The 17000-nt window shown below is 43.4% G+C and overlaps 1 protein-coding gene across 2 annotated transcripts in view; it reads left to right on the forward strand.

Moving 5' to 3' along the window:
- The window catches only part of LOC109319892 (sulfotransferase 6B1-like), a 24679-nt gene extending 9929 nt beyond the window's left edge, over positions 1 to 14750 (forward strand). For both annotated transcript variants that reach the window (XM_019549723.1, XM_019549722.1), the window contains exons 2-7: positions 3119 to 3231; positions 3626 to 3715; positions 4383 to 4509; positions 8667 to 8761; positions 12709 to 12865; positions 13339 to 14750. In XM_019549723.1, the coding sequence (XP_019405268.1) occupies positions 3119 to 3231; positions 3626 to 3715; positions 4383 to 4509; positions 8667 to 8761; positions 12709 to 12865; positions 13339 to 13469 (713 nt within the window). In that variant the 3' untranslated portion in view covers positions 13470 to 14750. The remainder of the gene's footprint in view (positions 1 to 3118; positions 3232 to 3625; positions 3716 to 4382; positions 4510 to 8666; positions 8762 to 12708; positions 12866 to 13338) is intronic.
- Positions 14751 to 17000: the final 2250 nt, after the last annotated feature.

Raw genomic sequence — 17000 nt, forward strand, 5'->3', positions numbered from 1 at the left:
ATGCTTCTCCAGATATGCTCTTGTGGAATGACTAAGCGTAAAAGCAAACAGTTTTCGCCCCTGCTTTTTCTACATCTTGGCCTGCTGGATTTACAAAAACTGCCCAGTGGGCTTGCAGTGGTGGTACTCCCCCCATCCTCCGGCAGGCTCAGTTTAAAGCCCGGTTGAGCAGGTCAGCCAGTCTGGCGGAGAAGAGCCTCCTCCCCAGCAGAGTGAGGTGGAGGCTGTCTCTTCCCAGCAGCCCACTGCCTCCCTCAGCAAAGAGTGGGCTGTGATCGTGGAAGCTGAAGCCTGGACTTTTTTTTTTGGAAAGTTTTAAACCTTTCATATTAGAAAAAATGCCAGCTGCTTTTTTTTATACTTGATTTTTCTCAGAAGTGGCTTTTTTTTCAGTGATGGATCAGAATCAAAAAGAGTTACTCTTCTTGGCTGGGGACAGACATTCAAAAAGCCCAAGCCTGAACTGATTCAGTCTTTGCAGGTTAGTCTAACCTGCAGAGAGTGAACTGGTTTGTAAGTGGATAGACGTTCGGCACATGGCTGTAGTGGCTCAAGCCCAAAGCCCAGGGGTGCTAGAGCAGTCCTCTCTTCCACAGGTAAGCTAAGCTGAGAAGCAGGGGCATGGCCAGGCCCCAGCAGGCCCGCCCCAGTGGCTCCCTGACAGTGGGAGCAATCCTGGCACACAGGGATGCCTGGCCCCAGAGGGGAACTCTTCCCTCTCCTCCCTGTCCCATTGCCATGGCATGGCTCCAGCCAGCGCTGTGCCGGGGGCAGGCTCCGCTCCCTCCCCCATCACTGGGGCTCTGTTTCCTGTGCCTGCAGCTCCAGCACTTGCAGCAGAGCAAGCCCCACACTGGAGCCTGCTGCCTCCTTGCTACGCAGGTCCCCGCACTCTGCCGGGAGTGGAGGGAGCTCTGCTCCCTCCTTCCATGTGGAATCCAGGACAGGGCTTCCCCGCTGTGAGTGTGGAGCTGCAAGTGCATGGTGTGGAGCCCCAAGGATAGAAACGGCTGAGCAGGCTGCATGGGGCTGTGCTTCTTGTCCCCAGTGCAGCGCTGGCTGCCTCTGTCCCTGGGGCTCCATGCCACGCAACTGCAGCTGTGTACTTGCAGCAAGGAAGCCCCATGCTGGACTCTGCACAGAAGTGGGGTGGGGCTCCCTCCACTCCCTGTGGAGTGTGGAGACCTGCGCAGCGAGGAGTGGGGGATTGTGTTCAGTACACCACCTGTTTGTTTATTTTTTCTGGACTGTTTTTTTCTATGTTCCTTTGCCTCCAGCTTGGGTGTGTCTCCTTATAACCTTCACTGTAATTGTTTGTATGGGTCCTTTGAACTAGGATTTGTGATTTCACTCATAGGGCAAAGCCACTCAGACTTGTTCCCTTGCCTGATGATTTGCATTAGTTATTTCCAAGTAATTCAAGGAACTCACAGTTGTATATAATGCATATGTTGATTATTATTCTATAAACCTCATGTGATCTGCATCTGGGACATCTCAGTATAGTGGTCTTTGAAATTTCCATGCTTCCAAGATCTTAAATCGATCACAACGATGAAGTAGATCTTGGATCCATCAAAATGTTGGGGGATATGCGAAATATGTGGGTTTTCCTTAACTTCTTGGAAGCTCTTTCCTCAAATTTATCTTCCTTTTTGTTCCATGTTTTTCCCTTTTCTCAAGTATCCTCCATCAAACTTTTTTCTGTCCACCTTATCTGTTGTTCTCCCCAACTCTCTTTTTTTATTTCCATTCTTGAACTCTGCTGAAATATTTTTCTCCACCTTTGCTCACTCTCTCATGCTGAGGTGGAGAGGAATCCTGCTCACTATTCTTCAGCCTTATAGCGAGTTTTCCTACAAGGCACCTATTCTACTGCTGATGCTCTTTATTGTCCCAACTGAGTATTCCTGAGTCAGTTGCTTCTGCATTCTTTTTCACATCTAGGCTAAGTACAGTCAAAAAGCCCAAGTCTGAATTGATTCAGTGTTCACAGATTGAAGTCTGAGCTATGTAGATAGAACTAATAAGCAAGTGAACAGACATTCACTTTTGATTCCAGAAATGCAGCCACATGGCTGCAGTGGCCCAAGTCAGAAGCTGAGGGTGCTAGATCATGCTTCCCTGCTTGGCTGGAGCAGACAGCTTGGGCCAATGCTAGCCCATCTACCCTGCAAGGGGGTATAGGGGAGGTGCAAAGCATCCTGGGATGCTGGAGGGCTGAGAGTTAACTTGAATCTGGAGGAGAACTGAGACAAAAGTTCAATAAAGCGATTCAACTTAAATCAGTTAAGTCTGATACTATATCCATCCAGGTTTATCTTAAACTGGTTTTGGCCATTTTGAAAGCAGTTTACATATGCTGAACTTCTGTTGTGTTACAGATTTGAACTAGTTTCCGATCACTTGTACCGGCTTGTATGTAATTTCTGTCCCTAGCCCTAAAGAGAAAAATATTCCCTGAACTGACTAGGGTTATAAAGAAAAAATATACAGCAGTTTGCAGAATTTGCAGGAATAGCTTTTAATTAATCATCTTCGCTTGTTCTCTTTGCTCCTCAGTTTTGAATGGAAAGCGCAAGAATTCTGTGGTCTTTTTTAAACTATTTCCACTGTATTCCTGTGCTGCTGCCTATTTACCATATACAGCAAAAGCAGCAGCCAAAGTACCTATTGGAGACATTATATGCATAAAGTAAACTAAAAGACAGCTGCCCTGGAAAATATGACTGACTATGCAGTAATCGAATAATACTGCGCAGTGGCATGTCACAGCACAGACAGTGCTAATATGCTACTGCATAGTATTTTTAGGCTACTGGGAAGTAGTGTCATGTAAAAGACATTCACCGGCACTACTATGCAGTAAATCTGGTTACTTTGCCTTTATTTAGTACTTGCTAATGCACAGACTGCTCAGTAACATCTCATGTAGATGTGCCCCTAGTTGCAAAAAGTACAGGAAATCCATTTTTGCCTATAATACAATACAAAGGAGATATCATCGACTTAAAAATCACCATTTTCTTTTGGAAAATTACAGGTGTCCTGGATATTTCACAGGTTACAATTTTAAAATTCCTAATTTCCTTCTCTAAACTGTTTTATTCTATTTCAGGAACTAATTGGGTTTTAAAGATATTAAATGACTTGAGAGCTTCACATCAAAAAAAGGCACCCACACTGGAGCACCAGCTGATGCTTGAATTTGGAAAGCCAGAAAAATTTCAGGTCAGCATTGAGCAAATTTTGAAATGTATTTTTAGCATCTAGTATTTTTAATTGTTTCTGTTTTTTTAACAACTCAGATTAGAACAAAACGTTACAAAATCATAGATTTTTTTCATGCTGGAAATTTGAATTTGATTCTGTCTTAATTTCTGTTACTCTTGGAAATCTTAGCATAAGGTATCGAACCATGGAAGTAAGTATGAGATGATAAAAAGAAAAATATTAATTTAACCCTAACCTCAAGCCTAGAAAAGGAGAGAAAAGACTATCTGACACTTACAACTTTTTTTTAACTTCAAAGTAAACATATTGGTATCATAAACTGTCAGCATCTTTGAGGCAGAAGTTTTATGGCTTTTTTTGTTTTTGCTTACACTTTTTTGTTTTGCTTTAGAAAATAAAAGATTTATCTTCTCCGCGAGTTTTTTACACACATCTCCATTATGATAATATTCCAAAGTCTGTCTTTGAAAAAAAGGCTAAGGTAAGTGACTATTTTAATAAGGGTTGACAACTTGACATTATCCATTTTCTGAGATAATTCATATTTTCTCCTGTCAGTTGATCTCTGTATGGCTTCTGTAGAACATGATGCATTTTAGTCTGACAGGGCGTGTCTACATGTGTGCATTTACTGTGCAGTAACCAAAATTACTGTGCAGTATGGGTGCTTCTCTACACTGCACAGTAAATATGGTGACTTACGCCTACTTGAGTGGCTGTAAAGTAATGGGCTGCCAGGCTCTGGAATGGACTCCCAAGGGAGGTGGTGCTCTCCCCTACCTTGGGGGTCTTCAAGGGGAGGTTGGATAGATATCAGGCTGGGGTATTATGATCCCAGCACTTGTTCCTGCCCAGGCCAGGGGGTTGGACTTGATGATCTGTTCAGGTCGCTTCTGACCCAAGAAACTATGAAACTAAGAAACTATGAAACTGTAAGGGAACTGAAATTTAGAAACAAAGCCCTGCCTGCAGGCAAGTTTGTATACTTGTATAGACAGATCTTGTGCCTTCACAGGCTTCCTCTGACTTTAGCAAAGCTCTGTTGAGCAATAATGATTTCCCCATACAGTGCACCTGGCAAGACATGAATATGTTTTTAACACCAGATGCTTGTAATCAAGACTCATTTTTCTTTCCTGTTTTAAAAGGTAGTGGTTGTATTTCGAAATCCAAAAGATACAGCTGTATCCTTTTACCACTTCTACAACAACAATCCTGTGCTTCCAACTATGAACTCCTGGGATGAGTTCTTTCAAAAGTTCATAAGCGGAGAAGGTATACTTGTTTTATCTTAGTAATATTTGTTCTTAGCTATAGTGTAATAGTGCACTCATTATACAATTTATAATTATATAATTATACAAATACAAAATAACCTGGTGGGAAATAGCCTCAAATAGACCCAGTAAGAAGAATAGCAATGAGAACAACGCCAATTTAAAGTGAAGCTCTACTGTAGAATAAAAATGGCATTGTGAGTACCATACACATATCAGTATGTATACGAGTACATCTACATGAGACACTTAATACCCAGTAGATTAATTCTACTGCACATTATCATGTCATGGCAAAAACCTTCATAGATTTCATAGACATCAGGGCTGGAAGGGACCTCGGGAGATCATTGAGTCCAGCCCCCTGCCCAAAGGGCAGGAAGTCAGCTAATGCGTAGTAGAATTAGTCTACTGCCAATTAAGCATCACAAAAAGACTGTGCACCATTGCTGCTGCGCATTTATGTAGTACTTCACATTAGACATACTAAACTTAATGCACAGTAGCAGTGGTACATTAATGCCCATGTAGATGCACCTGGTTATTTCCAGATGAAAGGTATTTTGTTAAAAAATAAAAACATTGTTTATAACTGCCAGTTTTTCAAATTCAAGCTGGGACTGTGAATCAAGTTGAATTCTTCCATTCTTCTGCTTCATCACCACAAAAGATGGCAGTTCTTGAGGCTACATTACACCTCTAATAAGTTTGAACTTCCAAGCTGGTACACCGTTCCAATGATGGAAAATGGAATAGGTTCCATTCATATATCCACAACTGCTTCAGCTTTGCAGAGCTACCAGTGTAAAAAGGGGTAAAACAATATTTTATTAAAGTCAGTAGATATGGCTTTGGTTACATGAAGGGAAACAGATCTGAGTAAGTCAGAACCATGTATTTATACAATCATTTTTCTGAGTGGAACTGAATTTTAACACCAGGCTCACTCTAATCCCCTTGCTGTGCTGGCTACTATGGTTCTCACATGGGTTTCAGGGTTTTTATTAATTTGCTGATAAGTTTACCTGAAACATTGTAACATAGTCCATTTCCTGATTTCATAACTGCTGTGTCTCTGCAAAAATAATAGGAGTAAAAAGTAGTAAAATACATTTTTAAAAAGGAAAGACTTTACAATGTAGGGTTGTGAGAAGCTTCGGTCGCTGATTTGATTCGGCAGAAATTCAGCCTGGTTTGATGCTGAATCTCCTAATCTGAATCGAATCAGGAGACCCTTTAATCTCTGTGAATCAAATCGGAACTTTCTGAATTGATTCCTAGAGATTCAGAAAGATATGATGATTCGGCCATAGACACAGCTTTAAATGTTTTTTCTACATACCTCAAGGTGCCAGGTGGCTTGTGAATGCTGAGATGGTGGGGTGGATGGAACATCCCACAGGATTGAGGGGGGTGAAGGGGGGCTCCGCAGTGTGCTCAGCAGCAGACTCAGAAGTGGACCAGAAGCACTTCTGGTCCACTTCTGGGTCCACTGGGGAGTGTATTGGGGGGGCCCCCCTGTACCCTCCCATCTTGATGACTGGTGCCTCCTAGGTCTGTAGGGCACTCAGGGTCCCCCTGCAGCTGATCACCAAGCTGGGTGGGCAGGGGGGGCCACTCCCACAAGCTCAGCAGCGGACCCAGAAGTGGACCGGAAGTATTTGTGGTCCACTTCTGGGTTTGCCGCCAAGCACACGAGGGGCCCTGCTGTGCTCCTGTGGGATGCTGCATGTGTCCCACCATCGCAGTATTCACAAGCTGCGCTGTACCTTGAGGTATGTAGAAAAAACATTTAAAGCTATATCTGTGTCTGAATTGCTGATTCTCTGAATCAACATCAAATCTTCAGATTTGGATTTGGCTGAATTGAATTGGGACAGTGATCCAGATCAACGAATCAAATCACTGTCCCCGATTTGGGCTGAATCCAAATTGAATACGGCCCATTTACGATGCTCAGGGTTGAAAGGGACAGGGAGAAACATCTGTCCTGTAATGTGTGGCGTACATGCGGTTTCAGTGCAGTCTTACTCTTTGTTCCAACCCCTTTTACACTGTTTTGCAGTAAAGAGGCCAGAAAGCAGCTGGATTTGAGCAACTGAAAAACCTCTGGAGTAGGGGAACTTCCAGCTCATACAAAACTTGCATACTTGATTTTGTACCATTATAAATCCTAGTAAAGGGCCTATATACAGAGGCTGTGGCGGGCCAGTAGGGGGCGCTCCTGCATTGAGCCACCCACCTCCCTGCGCCCGACCACCTGCCAGGCTCTGAATGCCTCCCTAGGGGCGCCTTATGTCCGGCCCGACCCCTTCCTGGAGCACATACGCTAGCCTGGGGGTAACGTCACTGCCACCACCCCAAGAATGGACTCACTCCCGGCTCTGTGTCCTTGGGGAAACACAGGCCTAATGTCCTATGGGTACTCGACCCAGTACAGGCATTTGGGGCACTTCCCCAAGTCAGGGGACAAAAAGTAAAGTCCCCCTTAGTCCGGAGACCTAAGGGGTCTGTTAGGCATAATTTAGACCCAACCCTCAATAAGTCTCCCACACCAGTCACAAAGGAAGTCTTTATTGGTTACAGGGGTAGGGTGAAAATAGGGTACAAGATTGAGCAATATCCTAGAAATCCTAAAGAGCAAACAGTCTGGCTGAGGTAACCTTTTGATCATGCATCTGAGTTACTGCCAGCTAGATATCTAGTCAGATCTCAAGTAGCTTACTCACACGCATCTTCCAAAAGCCGGTGAAGTTTTCCTTTGGAGGCAGGCGGTTTCTAGCTCGTGAGTATGGGGGAGAGAGCCAATTTTAGATGGTCATGCTCGTCTGTGCCCCCCGCTTGGCTGCTGCCTTACCTCATGGCCCAAGCTAGTCCGCCTCCTAGCCCGTTCTAACTTATATAGCCCCTGTGACCTCATTCACCTGGTCCAGTGGAGGCCAGCTCCGGTTGGCTCTCCGCCAACCAATTTGAAATACATCACCAGTTACTGGGCAGATTCCAGCTCACCAGGTAGATGCCCCTCACCCAGGTAACTGATGCCAGTCACGTAGGCAGAGGGAGCAGGTTTCCCCCCTCCCTCAGGAATGCAGCCAGCTCAGGTTACCTAAAGAGACAGGTTGAGGTGTGAATCCTCTGTGCTGGCCCATCTTGATCACATTGTTGTAGGGCAGAGATTTTGGGGAGAAACCAAGGTGGCTTTCTGCCACAGAGGCTATCTCTGCTTCGCATATGGGGACCGCTGCTACTTTAAATTACACTAAAGTTCAGGCTAAACTGAACAGAGAATCAGCAACCATGAAAAAATATCCCACAGTTCTTGCTGCTGCACTTAAATGAAAGTTACAGCATAGGATCTGTATCATATTTTAATAAAATAAAATATACTGGCTGAAACTAATTTGTAATTCAGCTTAAGGGCCTACTTCTGCAAGCACTTAAGCATGTGATAACTCTACTCAGGCTAAAAGCTCCACTTAAGTAAATCCTGTATATGGTGTTTGCTGAACCTTAAACATATTTGTGCTTTTACATTTTAATTTTTTTCACACTTGATAAGAAAGATGTCAGCCAGGTTATGTGATGGACAATGCACGCACTTTCCTAATATTTATACACTATTTTATTCCTGATCCCTTTAAGGGATATTAAACAACTGATTAGTTGTAAACAAGTACTGTAACTTGACAGGTAGAATCTTACTGTTTGGTTTGAAAAGAAACATGGGCAAAGAAAGTGGAAAAAAAAATCCTGGAACAAATGATGTACAAGACAGTGGTTCCCAAACTCTGACAAATTGCACACCACCAAATTAAAACAATACAATCTGAAATACTACCAGCAAATTTTCCAATTCAACCTTAAGTACCACCAGCAAATTTTTGTCATATAAATTAATTATAATAAATCTGTTAACGTGTACCACTGAAAGGTGATCTGCGTACCACTCATGGTACCTGTACCACAGATTGGGAACCGCTGGTCTAAGATAACTTCTTTCATAGAAAAGTAGTGAGAACAGACTGCAGAAATATTTAGACAGTCTAAGCTTTCCAGGATGATATAATGAACTTCATCTATAAATTTAATCTAAGTGCTAATTTGAATACATATTCAGTTTCCTTGACTTGCCATATTTGCTTTATTCAATTTCAGTCGTCTGGAGCTCGTATTTTGACCATGCGCTTGCTTGGAACAGACACATTGATGATGAGAATGTCTTGATAATCACATATGAAGAACTGAAAGAGGTGATTTTTACTATAAATTAGAAACTGAAAAGACATATTGGGCCATTGTGCTGGAATTAATAGGGAGTTTGGGTGGTTTTAGGGGCATTGGTGGGATCTGAGAAAGAAAGGAGTAGGATTGCATCAGTTTTGCTCAGAGACTCCTTCTAGGTCACAAATAGAAAGTCTGGAACCTAAAATTCTGCAGATATTAGGTGACAGCTAGAACAGCTAGTGAGTGGAGAACAATTCTACTAGAGTAGGGATATCAAATGCAAATCAGTTGGTGGGCCATGTTTCCTGCTAGCAGCCAGGGAGTCAGTGCCACTGTGGCTCACCCCTGTCACTGACTGCTGCTGATTTTTGTAACCACCAGTGATTGAAAATGCTAAATTTGGTGGTGGGAAAACAGGAGTGGTGAGAAGGTGCCTGACTGCAGTGACAGCTGTTAATCCACTGGGTGCTAGCTATGCCAGGACAATAGTTCTGACAGCCATAGCAAAAATCACCACAGGCCAGATGACCCACCTCTACAGGTTGTATTTGGCCTGTGGGCTGAATGTCTGAAACCCCTATCCTAGAAGAAAGGCTCATCAGGAACATAACTCAGAATTCTGCACCAAAAGTGGTGAGTGAACTGCGAAAGATGAGGGTATGTCTTGACTTGTGGACTTTGTAAATAATTCCAGGCATGAGGAAGAGAGATACTAACTTAACTGCTGGGGACCCTTATTTATGTTGTTGGAACAACTTGGAGGGAGTAGGGAAGTGGTGCTTTCTTTAAGGGGTAAACTGTATATCCATATGGGACTGTGTTCAGTGATGGTATGCTGCCATAGGCATTAGTTAAATCTGATATAAAATTGCTCATTTAGTATATTCTCAATGTCTTGTCCAGTCCAGATCCATTTTGTTCCAGGCAAATTATGCTTTCCTGTGCTCTATTTTCAAAAGCTAAAGAGGGCAGGCATGATGTAACAGCCATTTTAAAATCTCCTTCTGGCTGTTTCTGACGAATTAAGGTGCCACTTATGAAAGCTTATGCACCTCTGATTTAGTCTACAAGGTGCGAATATACTCTGGTTTCTGCTGGTCTTGTATGAGACATGTGATTAGATAGCCCATTCCCATTTTTCATTCTAAGCACAAAGACCCTGATCATGAAACACTGATGGAGCTTATTAACTTTAAGCATGCCCCATTGTCTGTGAGACCCCCTGAAACAATTAAATTACATTATTGTTAGAATGATGATCAGGGATCTGGGTTTTCCATTTCCCATGGAAAAGTGGAAAAGAGATAGCGGGATGAGTGGGGAACGTGATGCGGGTGTGTGGGGCTAAAGGAGTGGGGAGGTGACCATGGGAAGCCCCACATGGACTGGTAGCTGCATGCCATAGGGCTGGGTGGGAAGCAACACATGGAGGCACCAAGTTGTGCACCACTGGGTTAGGTAGACTCCTGCTTGCTTTCATGTGCAGCTTCCTGCTGTAGTGCACATGGAGGCATGAGACCACTTGGCCCAATGGTTTGCAGCTCCTGCCTGCAGTTCCACAATCTACATTATGGCACAGAGCCAGCCCGGTCTGGTTCAAAGGTGTGCACCAGCAGGCCAGGCCAGCTCCATGCCAGCAGGTGAGGGACCTGGGACTCAGCCAGTAGTGCATACTGCTGGGGGCTCTGCCTGCTATGGCCATAAACTTCACAAGGGCCTGCCACCTGCTACTGCTGAGCTGCCGGTGGTGGGAGCTGTGTACCACAACCCCTCCACCCACACACCCCTTCACAACCCCTCCACAAATCCCACACTTGTTCACAAACTCCACACACACCCCTACAACACTTCACAACCTCCCCACAAACTCCCCCCACACCCACACCCCCAACACTGCTTCACAACCCCTCCACAAACCTCACACCTGCCCACACCCCCTCATACCCGCTCTCCCCACACCCATTCACAAGTCCCCCAGAAGCCCCACACCTGCCCACAAATCCTACATATTCCCATACCCCTTCATAACTCCCCCACAAATCCCTCACACACACCTCACACCCACCCCCAGCCATACAAAGTACCTGCATACATTTTAAACAAGGCCCAAATAGTGTTATATTAGTTTAATTTGTAAAAAAAATAATAATACATTTTGCATAATGTTGAGTTTTCTTGCACATAATTTTCAATTTTTCTCTGTCTAATTCCCTGGAGTGTATAGAGTAGTCTCAGCAGGAATTCTGATTTTCCATAATGAAAAACCCTAAATCAAATGCCAAAATTTATAGGTATTTAGCATGCAAGAAGCAATTTTTGTGGGTGATATCCAGGGAACCTGGTTTACTCTGTTTAAATATCCAAAATTATCTGATTAAAAAAAATCCCAAATCCATGTCTTTCCATGATTAAAATGAAATACCACTATATATATAGGTATGAGTTGAACACTTATTTTTTAATATATTTACAATTTAAAAGCAATTTTGAAGCCTTGTTACATAAAATAAATGCTAAATATCTATACATTTTTATATTTGATTTTGTTTTTTTTATCATAGAAAATCAGAGCTACCCCTGTCCAGGACATGAGTCCAGCTGTGGCTATCCCTCTCACTGCTTTGTGGCATGAGCAGCCCTTATTTGCTGGTGCCCCTCACTCCAAAGCCAGAACCCCCCTCAAGCCCTGCCAGTGCCCCTCATTCCCAACCCACAGCCCCCTGTCTCCGGCAGTGCCCCTTACCCCAGTCTGTTACTCCTTGTGCTGCTAGCAGTGAAGCTGGCGTGGGGGGGTTGGCAGTAGCAGCAGCACCAGCAACTAGTTTTGCCACCTCTCCTATGCTGAGTCCTACCCACTGGGCCATGGAGACAGCTCCTGCTTATGCCAGTCTGGCCAGGCTGCAGGCCTGTGCCCTGCTGTGGGTGCACAAATCTGAGGGAGCATGTGTCCCCCCGTGCCTCCCCGACACATTGCCTATGGTGCCCAACCCCACCCCCCCCTGCCGGAAGTGTGTGCAGCAGCGGAGAGCCAGCCCCCCTGCCAGCTCCCCACCCTCCTGATGAGCCAGCCATGGTTCTGTCCTGCTCCCCAGTCAGGCCCCCTGGCCGCACATTCCCGCCCCAGGCGCCGTCCCAGCTGGGCGGCAACCACAGCCCTAGCTGCCAACCCTGCCCCACTCCTTCCCTTACTGTGGGGACTTGGAATGAGCTGCTGTCACTGCCACCTCAGTCTACCCCCTCCTGCCCCACCCCACGTCACTTATGCCCCCTTACCCATAGACTTACCTGCAGAGAGATTCAGGAGCTGCTCTACACCATGCTTCCTGACATCCATGTGCATGTATGCAGGTATAGATGTATGTGGCACCCCCTGCCTGTGATCGCCCTCCTCCTGCTCCCTCCAGCCCCAAGCACTCCCCTGTAGACTGGAACTTTCCCAGTCTGCAAGGGGAACCCTGTGGTTTCCATGTTTTTCTCCTTTAAAGATGTTCTTGATATTTTTTTTTTCTTCTTCTTTTAAAAGAGAAAATCTTTTGCCTGGCAAATGGGAAACCTAGATCCCTGGTGATATCTATAGCAGCCAACTATATAATTGGGAGGGTAGGTGAACTTTTGGGCACTATTGTGCCTTTCCTCAGATCTCTCAAACTACAGTATGTGTACATTTACTCTTACAATTTAAGATTCCATAATAACAGTTCCTGCTGTTACACAAAAATCCTCAATTGCAATAATTAGGGAAAACGCAAAATATTAAGAATGAATGCTTCCTGTATTTCCATTTTGAAGAGGGAATTATAAAATATTATCTAAAATAATCACCTTTCCCACAGCCTTTTTTGGTTGAACTTAATACTCTAATCCTATGTGTTGTGGCTTATGTAAGAATGACGTATGTTATATGATACAACAGTACAGGAAAAGATCAGACATATTTACTTTGACTTGATTCCATCACATTCTTGTTTTTCAGAATCTGTATGAAGGAGTGAAAAAAATAGCTGCATTTTTGGATTTTTCTCTGCCTGAGGAAAAGATGCAATCTATTGCAGAAAATGCCACTTTTCAGTCAATGAGCAGTAAATCTGAAGAAAAGTATGGCAAGTTTGGTCCTATTATTTTCAGAAAAGGTAGATTTCTATAGCATGATTACTCAAGTTTCAGTCCAAAAATCATCAAATAAATGTTGATCTAGAGAGTTAATTACTTTTTAAAAAATGTTATTAAGATATGTGCCCTGTGTGAGTTCTGTTGGGAGGTCCCAAATGCAGGATTAATGCTTTTGAATCATGGCTGATAATTAACTTTCATCTTTTGAAAAAAAGATTTTCAAAACTAGCTGGCTATTGAAACACTTACTGTTATTCCTTCAAAACGAGATTGGGGGAAAAATGTCTTGGTTATAAAAGGTGCTTGCAGAGATGCATGTAAAAGTCACTGTAAGACTTCAACTTCAAAGAATCCTGCTAACATTTGTATAAGCAACATGTTGATTTGAAATGAGGTAATAAGGTCAGTCTTTCAACAACTTGGGTCAATATTGCAGTATTCTTTATCTGACTTTTTTCAGAAATATTGATTTGTCTATTTCATTGTTTCTGAGGTGTTGTTCGAGATTGGAAGACCCTCTTTACTGAAGCTCAGAGCCAGGAAGTGGATGCAAAATTTGAAGAGTGCTTAGCAGGAACTAAACTGGGAGCAATGTTAAAATATGATATATACTGCAAATTCTAAATCTTGTAACATCAGAATGAAGTTACCATGTGTTCAACAACAGTACATACTTTACTATTAAATATAATTGTCCTAAATAAATATGCCATGAATCATAGATTAAAATAATCTAGACTTTCACATATTTATTGGCAAAATAAAAAGTCTGAAAGCACTGTAAAGTCACTAAGACCAACTTTTCCCCATTGATACATATGCAGAAGAACTTGAGAACATATGGCTAGCATACTAAAGTACTCACGGCTATTTCAAATTACTAATATTTTCTTGATCTGTCACTAATCCACATTGATCCCTGTTCCACATCCAAACATTTTGAAAGTTCAAGCTCCTTGAAATTTTCCTGGTATTTTGCTTTGGACCCATCTTCAGTAATTGATTTGGTTTTCTACACAACTTGTGCTGCCTGATACCTTGTATGAGGTTCTTGTAGCATCCAGGAGTTTAGTGATTAATTTTTTATTGTAGCAGGAGTCTATCAGGAGGGTGCATTGGCATTCTATGTAAGATCCAGTGACCTATTAATGATTTAGAAAAAGGGGATGACTGATAAAGCAGCACAAGTTGATATTGAAAAAAGGTATTTAGTAAAGACCAAGAAGAACATCAGAGAGCTAAACAGAGTGAAAAGACAAATTCAGTTCATTGATGATAAATACAAAATAATGCATATTGTCAGGAAAGTTTAACTGCTTATATCATATCAGGTTCTAAATGAAATGTATCAGTGTAGAAAAAGGACCCTGACAACACTGCAGACAGCTCTATGCAGACCTCAGCCAAATGTACAGTTGTGATCTCAAAAGGCAAGCAAAATAATATGGAGCAGAAGGAATGGTATGGAGGACAATATTAATAATTAAATACTATGAATCAATGGGTTAGGTTCCTTTGAGATAATGTATATGATCCTCTTTCCACCGCTTAAAAAAAATACTGAATTAAACGAGTTTCAGAGAAGGGTGATTAAAGACTTGGGAGAAAATCAATTGAAGAGATATTGACAAGGAGGTGCAACTAAAGTATAAAACAAGATATGTCCTCAAGAAGTCAGAATGTCTGGGTTTTTTGTTTGGGTTTTGTTTATTGTCTTAGTATATTGATATTAGTATGTCTAATATATGAGAGGGATGAGATATTAGTATAGCAAATAAAACTAAAAGATGACATATTTAATGCTGATAAAAAGAAATATTTAAAAAACAACATATAATTATGGCTGTGTATAATTAATTCAGATTCGAGAAGCTGTTGAGATAAGAGAAAAACATTTTGAAAGACAAAAAAAAATTGAAAGTGTTATTACGTCTTCTGCTTTGTACTTCAGGACTTATTCCAGTTCCTACTAACAGAGATAACTATTGTGGGAACAGGGGAAATCTTCCACTTCTATTTGCTGCAAGAGTTATTGCACCTTCCTGTGAAACATCTTGTACTACCCACTTTCAAAGACAGGACATTAAACTACATGGACATCAAGTCTGGATAAATATGGCAAGCCTGATGTTGATTCAGAACATGCAGGGTTTCAGTCATGAATTATACCAGTATCTTAGGCAAGGTTTTGTTTTGATATCTTATATAGGGCAAACTCTGTAGTTGGACTAGCTGTTGGACAAAAGGTGTTTGGGTGTATTGCATCATTCTGGGTAGAGGAAGAGATAATTGTTGGGGCACTACTGCCCTCTGCTGGAACCTTTTTCCCCCCCCGCGTGCATTATTATTCTCTGCATAAAAACAGACTGAGTACTAGTTTGTATAACTATCACTCTTTTCTCAACCCTTCTAAAATCAGTGTTAGTGAGAATTGTAAGCTGTGTAGCAAAAGGCCAAAATTTTTTTATGTGTCCCGGGATCCGGGGTAACATAGAACACCTACCTGCAGCCCGGGACGAAAGCTGTGTAGAACCGAAGGAAAAACCTGTGCAGCTCATTAGCCACCTCTTTTTACAGCTGTGGCTGGCTGGTGATGTCGGCGTCAAATGCTGGCCAGCAAAGTTAAAAATGGCAGCCGCTGCTCTGGAGGGGGCAGATAGCCTGGAGATCAGGCTGCAGCCAGCACCTGCAGCAGAGCATGCTTCACGGGCAAGCCTCCGGGGATTCAGCATGCCGGAGGGACTGGTGGCCAAGGAGAGAAGCACAGCAACCTGGACACCAGCCATTCTTCAGAGGAGCGACAGGCTGAGTAAGCTAGGGAAGACCGGGGCAGCCCAGGGAGCATCGGAGGTCACTGAAGTGAGTATTGAGACGGCGGGCGTGGAGAACTCTGAAGAAGGGGTGAAGAGCCGAGGACAACCTGGCTGGAGGGTAATCGGGGCGGGATCGCCGCCGAGGTCTTCGGACTCTGATGGAGAGACCCGAGCCAGGCAATAAGTAGCTGACAGAGGGGAGTGCTCTCCCTACTCATAAGGGTCCCCTGATGGGGAGCTGGGGGAGGGTCGGCTAGGAGTAGTAAGGACTCCAGCGTCCCCGAGTAGGGGCATGGAGCATAGAGGTGCGCATGGTGGAGAGTCTTGTGGTGAGGTTTCAATAGAGGGGACGGCATAGGTGCTCTTATAGGATAGGGTGAGGGCATATGACACCTTGGGGTACTCGTGCCCCCCCAGTATTTGGCTCTCAGAACTAGAACGGCGTCAGAGGCGTGTGGGGACAACCCTGGGGAACGAGAAAGCGATGCACCGAAGGTGGCGTGAGGCCGGGCTGTAGGGGTGGTGCAGCCCCGTGAGCAACCATCGGGCCTAGCCTGGGCCATCGAGGGAAACGCGAACTAGCCCCGCCCACTGGGGAACATCAAGTTGTGGCAGGTGAGAGCGGGGTTGGCGGTGCAGAAAGAAGAACTACCCCGGTGACAAACAGGCCCAGAAGGGACGAAGACAACTGCAAGGAGATCAGAGCCGCCCTAGAGCAGCTGGAGAAGGCCCACTGGTCGCATTATGGATTTCTTTTCTGTGAACAGGAAGCAGGTGCCATCTTATATACATAATAGATGGAATGGTTCATTTTGGCCTTAGCAACTATGAATTGGATCACTATGCCACCTCAGTCATACATTACCTTGGAACTTACTTTGGTATTGATTCATGGTACTTGTAAATTTGGTTTTGTGTGTTTTACTCTATCTGCTCATTGATAGTAAATCAGTAGGTGTTCCTGGGTCTTTGCTGTGCTTGAGATTTTTTTGTTGTGCTGTCTGTAAAGATCTTATTTTATTTCTGTATAACTGCTGTGCGGCACTCTCACATTTATGTAAACTTGAAGTTTTAGCTTTTAATCAAAATGAACGCTTTGTACTTTTCTACGCTTGTATTAAGCTGCACACGCGCATTCTGTAAGTTTAATTTCTTATCTGTAAGTGTCATTTCTGCAGAAATGAAACTTATGTAGAAAATCTACCTAGTAACTACTGTGTAAAAGAAATTATCCTATCCCTGTATGCTTGGCTTATATCATAGTTAGTGTCACAGAGGCAGTCCAACCAACATCTATAAAAGAGGCATAGAGGCAGAAAGTAGCAGAGATGACGACTGGACG

The sequence above is a fragment of the Crocodylus porosus genome, unplaced genomic scaffold, assembly GCF_001723895.1.
Source record: "Crocodylus porosus isolate Cpor-Errol unplaced genomic scaffold, CroPor_comp1, whole genome shotgun sequence".
Taxonomy (NCBI): Eukaryota; Metazoa; Chordata; order Crocodylia; family Crocodylidae; genus Crocodylus; species Crocodylus porosus.